Here is a 23,483-nt window from a genome sequence, read left to right as displayed (position 1 = left end):
TTATCAATGACGAAAACGATTCTGTGATAATACAATTTAGATTTTACTCTACTACTTCTTGGTAAGCCTTAATTTCTCGGTAGATTGTAGAACGCCTCACATTGTGTAAACATCAACGGACGGCGTGGGAGATGAAATAGGAGAATCTGCCGGAAGGCGGGTTTAGCAGTGATGGCAGAGGATAAACTTCTAAAGAAAACAACCTTCGTGTTTTCATTCCGACATTTTAATCAATCAATTGTGTTGTATTCCATTCAGAAGCATTAACATTTCAAAATGTACCACCACTGGCGATCCAAATTTAGGACAAAATCGACATGAAATATTCACAGATTTATTTCTCATGGAGCGTGATTTTATGTTTTCATCTATAACAATTGAGGAATATTCTTTGAAAAAACATTGATTTTATATCAGTTGTGAAATAATTTTCATTCCGAGTAAATATTTGTTCTATACGTTCGAGGATTGGCGCTGTACGCGTGTTAAGATAAGTATATGTAAGAGCCATTCTGTTTAAATCCATGGTGTAGGGCTCCAAGATAATCCCTTAAGTAAAGTTGTATAGGAGGATTTAATGAACACGCCTTCACATTGAAGAGTTCTGCTTTCATGCATTGTATTATCAACGCTTGTATTACATGGAGATTTTTTGAAGGCTTCCTTTTTTCTTTAAATGGCTGACAAGCGATAAGTCAAACTTGTTAACCCATTCAATAGAGCGCTCCCTTTGTCCTTTGTTTGTTAAAAGGTTTGTAAAATAGACTTTATCTAGTTGATTTTCTGAACTTAATTTCTCCGTGGAAAAACGTCCCCACAAATACAAAACGGTATTGTAATGATGTTAGCGATGTGTATTTCATACTCCATTTCCATCCGCTCAAAGACTTTTAAATAGTTTGACTTTGGATTTAAATCAGTTCTAGCCTAATTCGGATAATAATTGGAGGTAATCGGACCCCGTAATTTGAATTTAACGACTGCTTTAATGAAGCTTATGACTCACCGATGGATTCTTGTCCCAAATATAAATACTTACGTACGCTTATGACAATATATACCGACCTCGGTGACAAATCCACTCCAATCTAACTACTACAGACTTTCAATAAAATAATGTTCTTTTTGTAACAAGCTTGTGCCAAAATTTTACAGCAGAATCAAATAAAAACTGGTGATTATCTCTTTAAAAGAATCACAACTTTAATTGAGAGGGGAAAAAAGAACAGAAAACGGCTTTTATTTAGAAGACTTGCTAGAGAGCATTGGGAAGAAAATATCATTTCGTTTCATACATGTATTCAGTTTTTTTCATTTAAAATATAATTTATATAGAAAAGACTTTAACAGGTCAATCATGAAAAATATTATATATATCTGAAAGCGAAAACCAATTTCAATTTTCATTATATATTAGGACCTGACATCCGGCTAATGTACCGGTTCAGTTGAAGTTTTGATCTACACGAACGATTTGTCCTGAAAGTACACGGCACCCCATACATCAGGAACATAACATCTCCTATCCCTCTGTGGTATATAAAAAAGAAAATTCATCCTACATTCATGGAATAGTTGGGCAATGGGTATAAATTTGTCTGTCTGATCGGCCCTTCGTGACACCAACCCTTGGTTAGAAATTGTCAGTGTTGGCATTAGTAAAAATGTTTCAGCTATTACCAATAAGTGATGAATCTGTAACTAGCATTAACATGGCTTGTTTATGAAATCTTCGTACGATCGAGAGAGGGTTTTGAAGTATAGTGCAGGTAGATATTTGTATAGGTTACTCTGTAGATTGGGCACCTCGTAAATCTGAATACCTTCCTTAAGTGTGGCATCAGGCGTCATCATTGAAACAGTGTCATTCAGATAGTAAAAACACCACGATATTCGACAGATTTCGAATTGGAGACATCTTTAAGATTGTAAAAGCCTCACTCGGGGTGGGAATCGAAACGAGGTCATTAGAATTTGTCATAATGTTGATAGATTTGACAACAGATGCCTAATGTGTTGCTCACACGTAATAGAACGTCACGGCCGATGAATGTGCAATGATCCGTGCCAAACAGATACCACCTAACCTACCACATGTGTGTCATCCCATTATATCGAAATATACACCGTCCTGTAGAATTTGAAAGAGAAAAAACAGAAGCGACAGACGTAAAAACAGATAGGGATTTGGGCATAGAGTTCTGTAAATTGATTTATTTTCATGTAGAAACATATAAATTCGTGACGTAATAATAAAAAGGTATGATTAAAAATGAGTCCTCCTTCATCCGATCTGAATATAAAAGTGCTCTATTACACTAATTCAAGTATACAAAATGCATACACGATGTCATATTGTAAATGTATGTCCATTGTTCAGTGTCATGTACTGACACTGGATACGGCGAGATAGCGATCCGGATTCGGTGGGTAAGTAGGACCCTTGCTTAGGTCATTTCTATTGCAGTATAAACACCGAGGGTATTTACAAGATTAAAAATGTGTGTCAACATGTCGAGAAATTCGAAGTGAAGGTTTGAATTTAAATTTTAAATAGGGGACCAAGCCCATTTCAATCACGTGTAAAATTACTTGATTAAAAATCAGAAAGGGCGTTTGACATCTTCTTATTTAAGTTCTATATAAACTTTAATATAATTTTACAAACAACAAATATCCAAACATGTATTCGCCTGTAACGATATTACTTGGTCCCAATATTTGTAAAAATGCTATTTAGCAGTATACGCGCTCCAAATATTGTCATGAGTTAAAAAAATAAAGTGTGTTGCTGTTTAAAAAATAATAACATTGAGAATGTTTGCATCATAATATTTAAGTGCATGAAATTCAAACGGGAATATCTTTATAGTACACTGAAACGAGAACGGAAAACCAGATTCCGGTTTCCGAAATCTGGTCAAACGAAATTCACTTATTATGCGAATTTAAATTATTCAAGTACCAATATATTCAAATAAAAGGCAAACACGAATTAACAGAGGCAAAAACAATGAAGCAGATCTAACTCATTTGATAATTTCTAATTTGAACTTTGAATTTGGTATGCACTCTTACTGGGTATCATGCACTTTAATATTAAATGCATGAAGGTTTAACAAATACCTCTCTATTTAAACCCTAACGAACTTCCATTATACATTATAAATCAAACTGCAATAAAATGCAAGTTTCGTAGTCATCTAAGATAGAACGACTCACGGGATCGTTCTACAAGTAAGCATCTTGTCTGAGGGATAAAAACGTGGGCAGAGACAACGGCTCCCTGTCTGCGCCCCAGAGATCACGGTCCTAATCACAGCAACCATTGTATAGGAAGAAAATAGAAGTAGTCTGGGTTTGATAATCACTTCTACGCTGACGCAACAAACCTTCAAAGAAGCGAGGTTGTTTTTTCATAAAGTGGCTTTTTGTTACACAAACCCCTGAATGTAACAGAATCACGATACACCGTAGGAATAACAGCGAGTGTTTGTGTCTTATCCTCGAGCTCATTCTTTTTTATCTATAAATAAACCAGTCTGAATTTACTCACGTTTACCATGCCAAAGAAAGCAGAAACGGTATATGAAACTTACCTAGTAAGCACTTAATCGTTATTTGGACCCAGGATTATTGTTTTTAAAAGGAAACGGATTTATTGTGTTTGAATTTCCGCATTGTTGAGAACTTTTCTAGTCGTAAGATCCGTAATGCTGTGGATAAAGCTTCCGGTACACCACAGGGACCCAGTGATATTGTGGCCCCGGGGTTGTCTGGACTATCGTCCGTCGCGAGATAATCTAAGATTGTGTCACCACCTGGTCGTCTGCTAGACACATTACGGACAATAGAAACAATAAAACGGATCAGACTTGGAAGAATGCTTCCGTTGGAACGCGTTAGGACCCCAGGGGACCAGTGGTTCTGTTACCGATAAACACTTACTAAACGACGGGCTGACATAGAATCACCAGCACGCCGTTATAACACGCAACTATTACCGTAAATAAGTACCTAATCTCGTAATCGGTGTCGCTCTAATGTCGTAAATTCGGACGTGAGAAACAAACCTACATGTTTTTGACACCTTTACCTCGGTCTTTCAAGTTGCATTAACTATCGCGTTGTATCTGTTTGACAACTGCAGGACGCCAAACAAATACGAGCAGGTTCACATGTGTGTTTGCGCCTTGATAAAGAAGACCCGCAGCGATTAGTATAGAAATATTCCCAATGTAGCTAATAACCCAAATCAATATTAGCATGTGCCTAGTTTTAGAACTTATTATCAAAAGAGAAAACAAAGCACAAAAGGCAACGCGATCAACACACTACTGTTCTTTGTGCTAGCCTACGTTGTACCATACTTTAAGTGTTTCGCAGGTTTGCCATTAATCTACTTATTTTTCGATTCGAATTCAACAAGCTATCCTTATGTTGTGATTATGCTTGCATACACTAAATACGAGTTACACGGAATGTGATCGGGTTTTTTTGCAAATAGATAACAAAATATAAAATACCGGAATTGTTGATTTCAATGACATTTCTGAGTTAATATGTTATATACAAATAATTACAGCCTCTAACAGACGCTGCAGATTTGACCAGAAATAGATTTATGCGTTCATTTTTTTTATAGTGTAATTGAGCTGTCTGTTGAAATGTATATAGGAACTACAAACCGCTTTCCTGGCAGACGACACGGTTATGATGACGTCAATGCACGTGAATACACAAAATATGTATTTACAAAGCTTTCTCCAGACCAAGAATCCGTGTAAATATCGTTGTACCAGACTGAACTTCAACCACTATCTACAGAAAACTAAATTAACTTCTGTTTTCCGTTGTTGACTTAAGCAATAGTAATGCCTTCCGTTTCATTGCCCTCTGCTCTACTATTGTACTCGATTAGAGAAGAGATTGTGTCAGTGCAGAAGGGTTGTGTATCTCGTAAATGTTCTTCATATTTATTTCAATGTCTGACACTTACATCTATAAGTACGACTTAAACGTCAAATTAGATGAGCATCGTATTGGTTCCTTTTTAATGGCATCGCATAAGGATTATGACTTTTGTAGCAGTTCACGTGGTGGGCAGTCGAACGCACAGGGACAAAATTGAATGTAATATATCATTTTGTTGCTTTTTGTAAACGATTTTTTGGTTCCTAAGGGCCGAAGTCCTGGACCAGCATTCATGAACCCACTCTTACGCTCAAGCATGAATTCTGCGCACAAACAAGCGTTCTTGTAACTCGCTGAAATCATGCAACCTAGTCAGAAAGTTTAGATGACGAAATTCGGCTTTATGTCACTAAATCTTTCAAAATCAATGCCAAAATAAAATATTAATAAATTATCACCAAAAAAAATAAAAAATTGTGCTTGAGCATAGAATCTAAGTATTGGCTCTACACTCGGAAAGACAGAATCGCTGTGTTGCAAGAAGGCGTCCTTGTCTGAGGCCTTTTTTCTATATATTTAGCACGTTTATAACGCTTACCTGTATATTTCATACCTGTTTAACTCATTTGTTATTAGTTCACTGATCAAGGCGATTCACTATACATCATAATCTGTTTCAAGGAAAAGTTATCTAGTGGACAAGTTTATGCTTTCGTGATTAATATACATTCATAGCCCGCTAGTACATCACGATAAGATCTCGCGTCATAAATACCTATGCTAAAATAACAAGATGGGATTGTCGATACCTTAATTAATAGATGTTTACCTTTCATCTGTCAATTTCATCAATTTTTTATACGTCACCAACCCCTCCCTTCCAGATGGTTCATTTAAGCCACTACCTTCCGCGTTCATCACACCTTAAATATATATCTGACATATATAGGTTTCTTAAGTAGTTTACCTGTAATTATTTTACCTGTTTGAGTTTCATAATCATTAACGGGACAAGGTCACTACGTATGTAAATAAATGGGATCGGCTGTTTTTTCACAGTATTACACACGTTTTTCACAAGTTCCGGATGATTTCATTTCAGGAGTTTTTTTGAATGTCAGTGTTTGCCTCGGGTAAAATCTGCTTTTAAACTTGTTTTTCCTTTTTTTCTTTGTTGTGGTTTATGTATTTCGGTGAACAGTAACGGTAGATGTAGACGAAATGGTCCGTATTTAATGACTGTTTCTTGTAAACCAGTTTCTTTCTGGTCGTTTAAAAGTATTTTGCGGTAAGTGGAACAACTATTGTTGACAATACAATCTTTCGATAATTTATGTGAATTTGAACGTACTGAGAAGTCAAAATGAGAGAGGGCAAACACTGTGTCCATCCGATCAAACTAGAATGCTGCAATGTTCTGTGAAAAAGCAATGTGTTTGGATGGGCGTGGAGCTCATCTTAAACAACACCTGGGAAATTTACAAAATTACCTGCTCACGTTTTTTATACTAAATGCTCAAAATCTGGACATGGACATCTTCGGGGCTTTACTAACAAGCAAGTAAAGGGTTGTTAGGAGGAGGTAGGGGGCACTTAGTGGACACATAGTATCATATTTAGCTTATGATACACTTATAGGGGTAATTTGTAAAGAGAAAGTATGTATGGCGACGCGCGCAGACACAGTAGTCATGGCTACTGTACTGGCGATGACTGTCCGAACTGTGGACGTCGTTACTCACACACGACCCAACAGCACAACCCTAACAGGAGAATTCGTCATCATTTTTGGGAGACCATCACTATTTCACTAGGTACATGTGTATCAACGGATCACTCCACCGTGAACGAAAGTACAGAGTGCCGTTCATCATTTTCAAGAAGACACGCCATTTTGATAGCAATACGCATGCGCGATTGCCGAGAGCATCATGATCGCTACCATTACCTAGGAAACCCGGGGGTCATTTGACCGAGATAGCTCGTCAAGCCTGACCTGTTGACGTATATATTTGTGATAGTGTATTCTGGACAACAGAAAAGAACATCAATCTCTACAATGACACCTAACCGTAATCTCTACGCCCAATTTCCCGCCAAATTGTGTATGACCTTACAATTTGACCTCAACTTCCTCTAGATATTTACTAGAGATGAATGAGGTCTTTTTGATCATGTATACCTTGCAGGCAAGGACCGATCCGGCTTCACACGTTATACATACTTTACACAAGTAAAAAATATAAATGTGTAACACGCTAAACATGATTTTTTTATTTGTCTCTCAATATAACGAACATATCAGTTTATAAAATGAAATGTTTTAAAATAGAAAACATTTTAAGATTATACCACTATTATCACTGAAAGTCTAAACGTGTGCCACTTTGCTAATCAAGTTGGGTACTGCTTAATATGGAGGCCAATCTCGCGAGCTCTAGACAACACTGCATGCATAATTATTATGACACCGTGGCACATGTCATAACGAAACGGTCTGGAAAGTGTTTATGAACTGTAAAGCCTTCGTAGAGATTTTTTTGGTGGCAGAGCATATTAATTAACATGATTATTAATTTCATGAAATATCATCGTCTAGATTATGCATACACCGAAATGTCTCTGCAAGAATTCAATGAACAGGCTTTATCCAGATTTATCAATAAATCATCGATAATCAGAAAAAAACCCACTTTGATCTATTATACATAGCTTTAGCTTGATACAAATCTATTAAAAGACGAGATAATTGACTCCAGGTATAATCTGATTATGGTTTTCATCGTTAAATGTACGTTTGAAATGAAGTTTAAAGTGAAAATGTTTAGTAAATTGGCAAAATAAGCAAGATGGACATTTAAACGAACACAGTATNCCCCCCCCAACTATAAGTTTAGCGTGACTGAGGTCTATTTCGCTTTACCTTAGTTCTCGGCTCAACAGAAGTGTTAACATTTTGAAACAGATATCTCAAAGATTTAAATGAACTTTTCTTCTCCTTGATCATGAAATCTCACAAACGCCGTGAGTTTCTCACATTGCGGTGTGTTCCATGCAATTATTTCCCAATTTAGGTCAAAGTTTGCATTGAAATGCCAAACATTTAATAACGTTTTGAAAATAACTGTTAAGGAAATACAGTTATATATTGTCGTTATTCCCATGTTTAATCACGTATGTCGATAATAATTGCACAATTAAATATATATTTCCATTTAAAGAAATAAGACATGAATTATTCATTTTCTTTTGATTGGATATGTTAATTGAGGTGCGATCTCAGCACAAATGCTTGCTAGTATCGAGTTCAAGCATTAACACATTACCATTACAAAGAAATTTTCTGTCAAAACGACCCGGGGAAAAACTGAGGCTATTCCCAGGGAAATTTAAACCCCTAAAATCTCATTATCATAACCCCACTCTACGGTAAAATCTGGCCAGAAAGCGTGTACGGTAATTCATAAATAATATCGAATGATCGTTAATGCAAAACCTCTTTTGAAAGCATTTATTAAATCGATGCAGTTAAACGTATCATGTTTAGGTAATACAGAGTATTGCGCCATGAGTATGTCTTCTGCACCCGGGTTTAAAGACACTAACTTTTTTGTTTAGATATGAGCTTAATGTCGGCTTGGCATGACACGTGTATGAGTTTATAATCTGTCAAAAGTCAAAACGGGAGCAAGGTGACCCGAATAAAAAGCAAGGACAACCACTCTGCACGTGGCCACATCGGCGAAACACATTTAAAGCTTACGGAACAGTGACGGATACAGCGTGGATCCCTGACACAGGCCATAAACTCATTGTAGTCATAATACTGTCATTGTGAAGATGTCAAAGTCTGTGTATATACACAGCCATGAAGGACACCATTGTCACTTAACTATTATATTTTAACGGCCGCTCTCCGCCTCCATTGGTGTCACTGGCCACAACCCTCGCCCTCGCTCTCTCCAGTGTCTGATCGGCGTCTATTCCAAACACCCCAACTTTCCAACTTCTTGTCAAAGAAGTCGCCATACTTGTTAATGGTGCAGGAATCAAATTATTTGCACGTCTCCCTCTTCCACGTTCATTTTTTGCCCTAACAAAGTTGAAATTGTTGGTTGTATTTTTGTATCTATAGATTCATTATGTAATACACACCGCTTTGTTTGTTTGACAAGCAACATTTATAATGCTAGAGGATTGACGTGCACATAAACAACGATATTTTCAGAACAGCTCTCACAGCGCCCTCTGCACAAGGAAGAGACTCACAGCGCCCCCTGCACAAGGAGGAGACTCACAACGCCCCTTACAACAAAGAAAAAGATACATGTTTCCATTGCGAATTTGTCCTTGAAGTCGGGAGCATTCCTGCACGCGAGATTACACGGAAGATAACAGCATGTCGCTTAGGCCTAACTTATAATTAACCGTGACATAAGCGACATAGCCTACATGTACTCTGACGTCACACAAACCCCAATCTGAAAGTAGCTGCTTTTTCATTCGTCCTAAAATGACGGATAGTCAACACGTATATTGTGTAAGACTTATCATCGTAAAGAAATCGCCTAAACTTAGATTACTAGATTTTATCGGAGTTTGGCGTGGAGCCGACAGGGGACGCCTCGGCATCACCATGGCGGAGGAAGAATGAGCGCTTTTTATTATTTTCATTTATGATATATTGCAAAATAATACAAGTCTTAGTAGCACTAGTCCTTAGCAAGACGAAAACAAACATCAGTGATGTGATATATCTCATAGGTCCTTGTTGGTTACATTCAAGGGGTCGCCGAAAAGGCAAACTTTTGAAACATACAAATGCATACATCTATGTGATAATCTTTCATTGTAGATGTATTGTCAGTAGCTCATACAATACCTCAGCACGTCGTTGGGAAATGATAATTAATTGTTATCAATTTAAGAATATATGACATTCACAATTGAATTATTGTCAGAAGATAGAAATCAGATATGCCAAGGTTTTATTCAATGTATGGATATGAGACCCTGCTAAGATATTAAAGAAGCGGAAACGGTTTCCAAATATTTATTTAGATTTCCAGATATGAACATCTGTTGATGAACTTTACACCGACTTCCGGCAATTTTCACGACTATTATGAACGACAGCGTTAAGATATAGCTCCGGCAGGCAAAATGATATCGTAAATGGCGTGACACTATATTGTAGCATCTGTGAAAAAGGACATTCCTTTTTCTGATCAAGTGACAATATATTATATCATATTACATGTGCGCAGATTTGTTTTTATTCATGTTTTAGTCACAATTAATCCTTAGTAGGAATGTTAGTGTGTATATTTTACTGATGTTTCTCGTGATGTATTCACGTAATTTCGAATTAAGATTCGATTGTGTAGAAAGTATAAGCCAACAATTATCAATACATAACATATGAAAATTTGTAACTGAAGATCATTTCGCGGAAGTAAGTTTCCGCGACACCTTCCAATCTAGACTGAATATCACAAAGTTTTGTTTATAATTTCCACGCTGTGTTGTTTCTTTCTTTTTTCTTTGCATTTCTTCGTTGTTAAATTCAGGTTTTTAAACATGAGCTAAACTAGAAAATATTGCAATAAATAACGATTACACCGAGACTGATGTTAACCTAAAATAAGAAAACTAGACAAATAGACCGCGAATAAATCAGCTATGTTGTAATACACAGAAATCAAATAACTACAATTGACAAGTCTGTCAAGATGATAAATGTCTAATAAAGCTTAAGACATTGGATGACGATAGGAAGTCTTGGACTCAGCGGTGTCGTTTAAAAACAGCTGAGTCCATCTGACACTGATGTATCATATATTGCAAGAATTATTCTATAGCCCCGGTTCGAGTTATCAGGCCGAAAAATCTTTCGACTTAAATATTAACAGAGCTATATGTGGAAAGGACACAAACCAAGGCTCATGTTGCCTGAAAGCTAAAGAATGTATGCTGTACATGAAAAAATAAATGCTTCGTATGTGCATTTTTCTCTAGTGTCCTATATGTGCCGTCAAGGTTACCATGAGAACGCATATTTTGCATACGTCATAGCTATTTTAAATACAATACGCTATCCGCTGACTATCTCGCCCTTCGTTTGTCCTTCAAGCAAAATTTTTTGAAAGTCACATTCAAAAATTGATAACGAAGCTGATTTAAGTTTATTTTAGGGATATTTCAGTGGAATACGAGTGGCGCTATCTGATTTAAACACGTAGGTGACCCAGTTCATTGTGACATTCAAACCTGTCGTTTCGTATTTGTCCCGAAAAGGTTATTCGCGAGAACTGCACGCTGTGACTTCGTGAACCCCATATAGGTACTGATACTCCGTATTCCCCATGAAAATGAATTTTAAAATCGAGGTCTAGATTAAACGCGCAGCATTGTATTAGAAATGATATGAAACTTAACTGAGGTAATTCAACATCTAGATCTAGACTGAGCACATAGCATCGTATTTCAAATTAGTGAAACTTAATGGATCAGGTTTTCGAATTTATTTCAATCGATTACGCATTGCAATCTTTGAAATGGCTTGTTTTAAGCCATTGGCAGAAGATAAAGTTTAAACCATTAAAAGTTATTTACAATAAGAAGGTCTAGTTCGTGAGCAGATTTTTGTACCAAAGGCCTTGCTAATGTAAGGATTGAGCACGTACTCTCAAACGTACTTGTAACCCTTACAGAATGTCAACACTCTAAGCAAATAAAGTGAGACCCGTTTACGCCAATAAACCATAATACGGGGCAGGCGTCACTGATCTAGTCTGTCCATATGAGTAGACAGGGCGAATACTATCTATAGTAAACTTCCGACATCACTGGCCAAAAGTTCTCACCAAATATGAATGAATCTATTTCACAGTTCCGTGGACGTAGCGCCACCTCGCGGTGGTGTCTACAATGACTCTCTTAGACTGTGTGAGGTTCTCTCTCACACCCAAATAAGTACTAAAGAAATCCGCGAGGGTTTTTTCCCTGAATTAAATTTGATTACGTTTCGGACCCTCCCACCTCAGAGTTAAATACCAGTCTAGTGAAGGGGTGTTTGGGGAGATTAAAGACCCCCTAAAGGGCCTATATTATCCGGGTAACAAATTGCCTAACACACTTGTATGGCGTTCCTTTGCAAACATCAGCTCGTAGATTTCTTTTGATGTTTTCACTGCGAATGGCTTAATCCCATCGTGGTAGTGAATATTATTATTTGAATCTAACAGGATACCGCGTATGGTGAGGTCCCTTCTATATGTGAGTTCAGTTAGGTCTCGAAAGGGCCGAGATCACTCCCATCAATCAAAAGGGTTGACCTTGTTCATTATGTCACCGTTGACCTCATTTGACCTTATATTACAAAATCGACCTAAATTATAGTTTCACATAACATTTCTCCTTATTTGGCCTTTGTTTCACGATCCTTTAAACGAAAATCAAATTTAATGTAAAGCCCGAGAGATGGTATGTTTGATTATGTCTTTTGTAAACTTTCTTTCTAGTAATGGCCACTCTTTGTTGAACAACTTCTCCAATTCGTCTTCATAATGCAACAGAATCTACGCCTTTATTTTGCGTCAACGATGCCAATGAAAACGGGAAGAAGCATTACCAACCAAATGCTCTATAATTACGAACATGCAAAGCAGCATTTGCACATGTAATGCGTGCTTTGAGCTGTTTTGTTCGTTAGGCTTACAACTGGAGGTCTCGTGTTCGTGACTCTAAAACTGACCGTGATGCAATGGAGAACAGGCGGTAAGTGGCTAACATACATACACACTGTCCAAAACTCTATAAATCACGTGCTCGGACAGCGGGCAGTCCGCGGGGGTGATTTAGGCAGAGTGCACCAGGGTCACGGTCCGTTGCCAGGGCATCGGCTAAAAGTATAAACATGTAAACACGGCCGGTTCCTGTATGTTTTCATGACCTCAACATCTATTCTTGACCTCAGATCCTTTTAAGACTCGACATCTTTTCGGAATACACTCGTCCTCTTGATTACCATTAATCATATTCGAAACCGGTAATCCATTCGATACACCTCGTTCATTTAAAAACCATCGTCAAACCAAGACACCGCCCCCGCACCAATTAGAGAGCTTCATATGCTTGCTTTGATTTCAAAAATATTGTATTGGGTCCACAGGAAATCAAACATAATTTTAACTCATTCACCCCAACAATTGAATTGGAAGAGTTCAAATGTTTTACCAGGGGTGAATGAGCACAAATACATAAATTAATCTCCTTAGGGACATGCACTAAGGATCATCTGTGGATACAGCATCAGAAACGATTAACTGGTTGATAAGTACACATGTCTGTATAGCTAAAGAACTTTAAACGATATCGTCACAAACAATTAAAGAAAAATATCTGCGAAATACACAATGTACAATGCGTCAACTTCACTTGTGATATTAATGCAGTATTTAAGGGTAATACCTGCTGATGGAATATTAATTTATCTGCAATTGAAACGTTTACTTGAATTAATTTCCTATAACATATTACCGTTAAAGCGATGTTTTTGGGGAAACTAATGTTCAATATATATATATATGTATGTGACAAAACTGCATGTTCCCCCTCTTTACACAATACATTATATCCATGTAGGTAAGTGGTAGATTTATCCATCTTCTGTATGTTTAATGAGCCTTTCCGAATGTGTGGTAATTTTGGCCTTTTACAAAATGTCGATGACATTTTATTCTCATCTAAATCACCCGACACTGCCATTTCTCTTCATATGTAATCGATTAGAAAATCGGGCCGTTTCGCCAATCCTAATACCGCACACCAAGAAATAGTCAGTTTATGGTAATAAGGTACATTTTGAATTCTAATCGAATCGGTATGGGCGCCAAGTGACGTAGCCCTCAGGTACGTTCGCCGCCATCTTGTCCGGCGGAACAAGTAAACTGTGCTCGGGGTCGGTGATCCGGATACGGTCAATTGGTCAGATAGCAGTTCATATGACACACGGTATAATGAAATGTTTCTAATAAACCTTGTGTGTTTACGTCGAATTTTCTGATGTGACTCATCTTGTTTGGTTTTAAAACATCAACGGATCAGAAAATAAATCGTAGTTTACCGGTGTTTTATATCTTAAACCTTTAATGGGGTCGTCAGATTTCAAATTAAAAATACCAATACAAGTATATTGATGTTTTGAATACAGAAAGGTCATCTTCAATTCTAAGTTGATGCGTCCTTTACATTATAAACGTACGATTACCATTTATTTAGAAAATCAACGTATTCAGTTTCTTAAATTTCCTCAGGACCGTGCCTGGAAGAATAGCTCTCCTGTCATCGATAAAGAAATAACGTGTTATGTTCCTCTCACTCCAACTATAGATTCTTTTTCTGGAGACAATTAAGTCCATTCAAACCTTTTTTCGCAAATATTTTCTTCAAATATTTCAAAAGTACGTTATGCCATAGAAACACAATACGGGCCATTAGCTAGTCGGCTTTTTCCAAAGGGTCAAACACCTAATTCTCCGATCTGCTGGGGCATTTTTTTTGGAGACGTAACAAAAGACTTGGTTTCATGTTTAGATGTTTAAGAAAGTATAGCTTCATAACTGTGTCAAACGTACGTGAGAAAATACCAATTATCACACATTACGTGAATCGGCAATTATCGAACCTAATCCGATAACGACAATTACCGGAAATTGCCGAAGGCATCATAAATGTCGTTAAATCTGTCACCAAACCAATGCAAAAGATAGTGAGTCGTACTAACTACCGTGTGATCGGCGAAAATGACATTTTCATAGACGTATATATTCGGATCTATGTTACATGGGGTGCTAGAAAACAAGAACTGGACAAGACAATCGTAGCTGTCGGTGACATGTTATGGTCAGACGGGTTACAAATAGTGGGGATCAATCTATCACGGACAGCGCCGGTCAGATTTTATTGCTATGGTGACGATTTTGTGGCGCTTCAAGACAAATCTGGCAGGAACTGTCCTTTTGCCTAACATGTTAACACAAAATGTTTGTACGTGTTTGACTCTGTGTGATATCTGGAGGCGTCCAGGGCGGGCAGAAATCTTGGTTAATGTATTCAAAGGACAACGACTCCATCAGGAATCCATAAAGAGTAAAAGTACTCGTAACTTTAGAAAACGAGTTTCATTGCTTCTCATTAAAGATCAGATCGAATAATTTGATCCATCACCTCGGATTTCACTTTAAGTAACAGATCAAATTTCATTTTAAATTTGCTTGACACGATATTGGTTTATAAGTATTTGTTGGGTGTAATAGATTTTTTGGGTGTAATAGATGTTTTGGGTGTAACAGATTTTTTGGGTGGACGTATTCTTGGCATTATAAAGAGATGAATAAACTATTTCATGTTGCGAGGATATTTAACTTCTTAAAGAACAAAGCCTTTTCATATGATCTTTGTTTTAACGACAATGCATTGAATTCCGAGAACTGGAAACTATCTTTAAAAGAAAATTGACGATGTAATCGCATAACACAGTCGAACAATGCACATTTCTCCGTGGTGTTTGTTTTTGTCGACATGCTAGGTAGCAATATTGGTCAAACGGGATTTAGATAAAGGTTGTCACGTTCTGACATACCTGACTGTCCGGGATGTTGTCTGACAAACAAACAGGTAAACAAATACAAGTAACAAATCCTTGAAATGCAACTTAAGACTTAAATATACAAATACATCACGGCAGGTCTTAAACAGTGTGAGAAGGGCGGGAGATCAATTAATCCCGGGGGATGAGGTAGGGGGAAGGGGGATAATGGGGAGGGGTTCATATCAGGGGTTTCGATATACATGTACATCCAATGTAATATTGATTATTCTTGAAAAATATGACGCTGAAAAATTCCAATGCTATAGTTTGCTTGCAAATCTAGATAATATTTTCGTTTTAAATCACACATATTCATAACGAAATTTACTAGATTAAAAGGCAGCCATCAAAGTGAGACACGTGACATTAATATGAAATTGCTAATACACTAACATTATGAATTGCTTCTAGGTTAACTCATTATATTAAAATGAAGGTTTTTAAATTTTAAACGCGACATTTAAAACATGAAATGACAAGTTAAAATCGTCAATCTATTATTAAAATCTGATTGAATTGGGAAAAAAAATATTTTTTTAATAAAAATGTCAATATACATTTAATGATGCTTGTCATTCATTGGCGCTGGCGGCTATGGGACCGTTGATGAGAACTAATACTCAGCAGGTGCTATTAACGGGGTACAGTGTATATGGACACGCCATGTAGTGTCACGGTCCGTTATTTAGGGAGAGGGAAAACATATAGACACCGGTAACCTCTCCCCTCCCAATCCTCCATTGTACTTGTAATTATGTCAACACCAGATAAAAGAAGACGTTGAACAAATAAAATAACCCCCGATGAAACAGTGACATTGTCAGCTCCTTGTCCACTCGGAGTCGTCAGTTTAAACACCCTGGGATCAACTGTTTTATATCCAGAAGGAGTTTTGGTGTTGTCTGTCACGATTTGGCGACAGCAGTCACCTTTAATGTCTTTTGTTCTTGCAGAACACATGAGGGACAATTGTCACTCGGAGCGTATATATCCAGGACAATTGAGGAATTTCAAACAGGTTGGAAAATCAATTACAAAAACGTACAGAACAATATAGCATTGTTTTGTGTATAAGTAATCCCCTCCTATTGCTGGTCCCCGGCAGGATCTGCAGATTAGTATTAAGGATGCGTTATAACCCCTTTTTGATCCCAGACAGGAGCGCATGTGAATCATACAGGTATTCAAATGTCCAGGTGTGAGAAATACGATCTTCTTTGGTATAGATAAGGTTTTGACAAAAATGTGTGGAATTTTTAGTTTCCATGTGAAATTAGTCACTCAGGCTGGTAACCTTTCGGCCAGGTCACGGCCCCTTGCAAACATGCCACATTCTGGTAACCTTATCCTGAAACCCACGGACTGATAACTAAAAGTCAGGCTAATTAACAGGTAATTACAGGTAATTTACAGGTGGGTGACTAGTGGAAGGATCAAATACACTGCCTGAGAACTTAACATACATTGGGAACGGCGTGCACATGATTTGTACGTACGACTTACTGTATTGTAAACAATTTGTTCGCGGTTGTCGGGAAGGCCAAATTCTTCGCTGTAGGTAAAACCTCTCGATTTACAGAAATAGTTTTAGTTTATATACTTAGCGATCAACATATCATCTGGTTTTCATGGGAAGGGAACTGTATCGAAACAAGTGAAGATAAAAAGATTATAAAGACGTTTCGTCCCGTACGTATTGTCGCCATCAAACCACAACACCAAAACACAAAAATACTTGGTACAACACATTTTTGCTCTGTAACAGAAATTAATAAAATAGTCGACATATTGGGACATTGGATACCGTAACGGCCTCAATACACGTACATATGTTTAAACAGTTCGTATCAAAGGAAATGGCGTCTTATTGTCAAACTGTCAGGTTGTGTTTGATAAAAATTCTCAGCACGCACATTAATCACTTTGAAAAGAAATGTATCATTGTAAGACGTTCCAATTGCTCTAGATGTCAGAAGAAACCTGGAGATACCATACACTATGTAAACAAGGTACTCCGGGAACTCTGACCCTTAACCCCTTAACCTATTTATCTCGATAAATGTCGTCATGGACAGTTGCTTTTTGTCCTGTGTGGTATGATGATATTTATGTGGTTTAAATGTGTAAATATGGTTAATTTGTCGGAGTTCGTGCCCATAGATTGTAGGAGAAAGCGAATCTTATACTCGTCGGCATGCATATAGCTTTAATAGCATTTCCACGGGACTCTGGGTCAGTATTTGGAAGGGTGGTCTAGTCAAACTTACGCTCAAACTGCGTTTATTTCAGCAGAGAATGTTCCCACGATCCCCTTCCCCGTTTGGAGTGGTCGCCCTTGGTGTTTGTGGTCGTTGATTATATATATAATGTATCAGTAAATGGCTTCCTTTTTGGGTGGACGGTATTGTCCATGTGGCGAGTGTATCGGGACATATCAGGGTAATGTATAGATTGTAGGGCAATGTGGAGTCTCGCGCGACATGTCTTTGGGCGCCGTACTGTAACGTTATATCATGACAGTCTGGCAGGATGTGACGTCATCCCACGTGAAGGCGGAGCAGTCTCCTCGGGTGGATATCAGGTCGATAAGAAGTCAATACTTTCTGTGTATCTGTAAACAGGTTCTGATAAATCTGTTTGTACGGCGATAAAAATGGCAGATACGGGGAAATCAAATGAAAACCGCTACATATAGACATTCTACTTTAGCGAGCGGTTATCAGTATTAATAAGCGATTCAATGGCCGGTGAATAGATTCCGACTGATAAACTAAGTCAAAGAAAATTCCAAACCTGACACTGTTTCTTCAGGTGAACTCTTACATAACGCGTTATCAAGTTTACCGTATAGTAACGTAGTATTACTCATTGGTAATCTTTTAAATTCCAAGCCCCTCGCCAAAAAAAGGTCTGAGAGACATGTGGCTTAGGAAGATGGCCTCCTGTGTTGATTAATAGGTACCGGTAGATAATCAGATCTCTAAACCTATTGATCTGAAAGTTTTCTGATAAAAACTATATATCTTACATGCTAATAGGTGCATTCTTACAGAATTAAATACCTATTACAATAGTCCCGATATTTGGTTGGGTGTTGTTGCTTCTACAGACAGGCGGTAGGTTATAATCAGTCGGTCGTCGTCTGATCTAAAACTTGACGATCTTAATCTCTGGTACATGAAATGCACACGACTCGTGAACTAGGTCCTGTTAATAGCATATGTCACAAAAGCTGTTGCAGCCACCATAAATAATACGCAGTTTATCCCGCCATTAATCAACCGATAGAGTTTATCCGGAAACAGATTCTGTTCGGGCTATGATTTTACAAGTATCGATGTCAGAAGACGGGATATTCTTCGCGTGCATCTGGTATAACATTTCTCCCGAGCACACACAGCTTTTGTTTTAAGGGGGTGTCTTCATTGAGGTATTTTTTTGTATTGATGGTGTTTTCTCCAAGGTTCAAATCTTGTGAAATTAAATAGCGACTTGAAATTCTTTTATATGTGAACAGTATATTCGCTTGTTTTCTAAAGAACGATGTCTGTGTGGGTTAGATATGGTCATAAATCTCGTATTCAAGACAGAGACATCATATTTTACAGGTATAATGGGAGGGGGAGAAAGTGAGAAAGGAGGGGGGGGGGGGCACAGAGAGAGAGAGAGAGGGAGAGAGAGAGAGAGAGGGAGAGGAGGTGGTGTTACCTTTCACCTGGGAAGTGTTTTATCTCCGAGGTCGTATCTAAATAATTTCATATCAGGTGAAATCGGTCTCTATCATAAATCTTTATCTATAGTTGATACTGTATCGGTGATGTCACTGTCCTATATCTAGTTGTACGTGTCGGTCGTCAAAACTAAACCGAAATTATCGGTTACAGCAACACTTTGTTATTTTATGAGTACAGACCATTATAAACTCCTTATATCACTGAAATATTAGGTCGGCTCGAGATGATATATACGAGCTTTGTTTAATTTCATTTTGAGTCAAACTCAACGCTGTTTTTGGGGATTGACATTCGACATATGTGAATTAGTTTAATGGTTTTGCATAACTGCTTTCTGACCTAGATCTATTTTTAAAACGACATACTTATATGTTTACTTACACACAGGTGTGACACTGATACACCTGTATAGAATTGAAATAGCCCGGACGAGGGGTCGGTACAGGTAATTAATACTGTCAGCCCCAGGGATACGGTCGATACAAATCTACCTATCCTTTTACAAAGTCCCTCGCGCTCACGAGATCCCCGGCTTTCCTTAATGTTGTACTTTATGTGAAAGTAAAATGTACTTCTAATATCATCGAAGTTGCGAATATGGGAGAAACAAAGGTACACCCAAAAGGCATACACTCCGTTTAAGAGAAATGTATTTGTATATAGATAATACATGTGCGTCTTACTTGTTTGTCAAACCCGCAAAACCATCAAGGAAATGGAATTAAACCCAGAACAAAGTCTAGGTGTGTCACAAACAGAAGCAACAATTATCATTAATTTGCACATGTCCGTCTTACAATATGCACACGAGACGACAGTGCATATATGTTATGCTGTCACTCACCGAAATTTTTCTTGTGACATCTTATATCAACTCGTGCATATATTTGTATAATGTTGCGATTCTCTTCCGGCCTCAGATTTTAGCTTAAGGAGAAGTCGAAATATATTTATAAATGTATGTATTTTTCATACATAATCTTATTTTTTAGAAGTTATTTCAAAATTTATATATTTGGTGTTTTGGAGCCAAACCTTTTAATCCATACATTATGTTTTAGGAAAAAAGTCCAGAATGAAATGTGAATGTCATTTTCTCATTAAGCTAAACAGGTTTTAACAATTGCGCTGAAAGACGTCATTGTGCCAGACAGCATAATGAAGTGGCACGATAATTTAATTAACATGTAAATTTAAAAAAAAAAAGATTTAATGAAATATTTACTAACCTGTGGGCTCCACATACACGTCGCTACCCCCGGGAGTGGTCTCGTTTTACTCCGCCATTTCTTGGGTAGAATCGCGTGCGTTTGGGAATGCGATTTGCTTTTGCTCATAGCTAGAGAAAGAGAGGAGGAAGCAAAAGGATAACTAAGAAATCCAAAGTCGTCACCATCATCATCGTCACTATAGCAACAAGAGTATTCACCCAGATCATCATCATTTTGATGTTTGTAATCCCTAAGGTCTCCCACAGATTTACTCCGCGCCCTACCCATCCCCAACCCAGCATCTTCATCTTTCACAAGCTTTGACCCTCCTCTTGGCGTCAAAGCTGCACCGATGTTTTCAGCGATTCTCTTCAAACTGTTACGAGCTTTTTGTTTTTCTTTTAATTGAATTCCAACAATTCGGTCTCGCTCTGCTGCTACGTGGTTGTTTATAATCCGAATGTTTTCCGAACGAACGGACCCGTTCAGGTGATTTCTCCGGAAATTGAGATTGAACTTGGAAGGGGATGTTGAGGGACTTTGTGGCGATCTTGCCGGGAACACATAGCTGTTGTCCAATGTAACATACTCCGGCTCTTCCTCACTTTCCAGATACTTTGACGAGTTGAGGCTTCCGGACTCATTCAGTCCGCACTGGGAATGATACTGACCTGAGGAATAAGAATTACTCAAACTTGGGGAGTTCCGGGAAAGATCCGGCACCGGAATATTTCCATGATAATTTTCCTGGTAAGATATACTTCTTGGAAGTTCTCTGCGATTTCCATCAGATACACGATACCCATTAGTAAGCGGTGCTCGGCTCAAAGTTGAGTAATACCTTGAATTTTCCAACATGGGATATTTCCGGCCATTTTCTGACGGGTCGGAAATACTTCTTGGTATATCCCGTTTATGAGTTTCCCCATCAGATATATATCCATTTGGAACTCTACCGTTCGGCAGAGGCGACACCTGAAACACAAGTCCATTCCAGGAGCGATTCATCTTGGCAGTAGGGTAAACCACAGGGCTAACATCAAATCCATTGGGAGGGCTGCTCGTCTGAAATGCTGATGGCATATGCGCGTCCGAAGAACTTGACCGCTGTCCGTGAACGGTCATTCTAGCAATATGCCGACATCAAAGTCACAGAATAACCGATTTCAATAATAACAATCCTTATTTGTGATTAATTCTGTACCAAATTTCCTTGTTGATTTTTTGTACACACAACACAAGCGTTTTCTAGGGACTGTCCCTCTCTCGGTCTATCGTGACACTACTACACAAATCGAGTCTCTCGTCCACGAGTAAAGGAGCACAATTTTCCTCTCTGCATGACTGTGTTTTCCAGGTCACGAAGCAAGAAAGGTAAACATACAGGTATATGTGTATACAGGTGATAAGTGTATATATCTCATATACACAGGTATACGCGGCACATCCAAAGGTGAAACATCCGAACGTGAAAAACAAATTCCCAATAAATTCTATTTATTGAAAACGTTTAAATGTCTCCTCCTGGGAAAGTGTAATATTGTGTTTTAAAATCCCTTGAACTGACAAACCTGTACGGAAAACTTACTAACACGTTAAAGCGACTGTCTTGCGGTATCACAACGCTACATTGACTCTCAACTCGAGGGGGCGTGGTCTCCACATCGACCCGCGAAACGACATTTTCATTGGTCTCCATTGGACCGTGAACACCATAAAATGGAGTAATGAAGTGTATGCGTTTACAAAGAGGCCCAAGAGGGGGGATTTTATCCTTGAGTGAAATGTGTCCAGCAGTCCGTGACAGATAAGAATGTTACCTGTTCTGTAACGGGATCATTGCTTATGCTCTCAGTAAATCTGTCGGCTTTCGCTCAAATAAAGTATTTCACGTTTCGGCAAATAACGGTAAAGGACCTTCATGGTTTCGGGGGTTAGCAATGTTCTAGACTCGCAAAAGTCAATATTATGAATAGGTCTTTACAGTCTTATAAAAAATATCTTCATTTTCTTCTCAAATTATTTCCATTCATTAATTATCTAATTTAATATTTGTATTTTGACCATATTGTTTCTATTTTAAAATCTACTTTTACTTATTTTATCATCTATTTCACCAAATCATTGTGAAATATTATAAAGAAAACACATATAGCAGATGGACATGTAGGATCCGGAATTTATGTCTAAACAGGCGAAAGAATTTCCACAATGACAATGTATATTGATTTAACTCATTACCATCAGAAACTCTCTGCACACAGTTTAACCTGCTAAATTATTTTGCCCCAGTTTAATGTGCGGTAAGATAGGGTACAAATATATCTATTTGAATATGTCTCTGTTAATAGAATTCGCTAAAATAACTGGCAAGTATGACTGTATATATATATAAATATATATGTTATTTATGATATAAGCATATATTTTCAGATTAATAAATGGTTGAAGCACGGACCTAGATAGAATACTCTAATTCCGTGGTTGAATAAATCAATTTAATTGTAATACGGCATGTTCCGATTCCGTAACAGGCAATGCGTCTCTGGTTTTATCTGTTATAATGCGTCTAGTTATTAACATATGATATGGATTTTACTTGATTCATTTGAATATACCGCGGACTCAGATATCTATTCTAATGGTTTTTATTCGTTAACATTGTGCTTTAAAATATACATAACAAATTAACATTTCTTTAATAACCAAGCATTAATTTCACATCCGCTAATAACATAATTTGATTTACTACATGTTAAGCCGTAATCTTTACATATTGCGTCATAAAACTGTCACATTTGAATTACGTCATAAACCAAACATATAGCCATCATTTACATACTTAACTCGGAGACAAATAAAGCTAATGGTGTCAAACTTTGTATCCAATTAAATGACAAGGAAATACAAACCCCCTCGGGGAACCCCTAACGCTTAATTAGGAATGTCATTGTAAGTTTGGTGAGTACT

The 23,483-nt window shown here is 37.6% G+C and overlaps 1 protein-coding gene across 3 annotated transcripts in view; it reads right to left on the bottom strand.

Moving 5' to 3' along the window:
- LOC110447170 (rho GTPase-activating protein 6-like) overlaps positions 1-23,483 on the bottom strand; it is a 71,473-nt gene that overhangs the window by 22,400 nt on the left and 25,590 nt on the right. For 2 of the 3 annotated variants that reach the window (XM_021492686.1, XM_021492687.1), the window contains exon 2: positions 20,532-20,641. In XM_021492686.1, coding sequence (XP_021348361.1) covers positions 20,532-20,641 — 110 coding nt within the window. Of the gene's footprint in view, positions 1-20,531; positions 22,123-23,483 lie in introns of those variants that run through there. The other variant, XM_021492685.1, reaches the window with a different exon arrangement.

This window comes from Mizuhopecten yessoensis, unplaced genomic scaffold (assembly GCF_002113885.1).
Source record: "Mizuhopecten yessoensis strain PY_sf001 unplaced genomic scaffold, ASM211388v2 scaffold3229, whole genome shotgun sequence".
Taxonomy (NCBI): domain Eukaryota; kingdom Metazoa; phylum Mollusca; class Bivalvia; order Pectinida; family Pectinidae; genus Mizuhopecten; species Mizuhopecten yessoensis.
The sequence above is the reverse complement of the archived record's forward strand: the minus strand, read 5'-3'. Positions and strand labels throughout refer to the sequence as shown.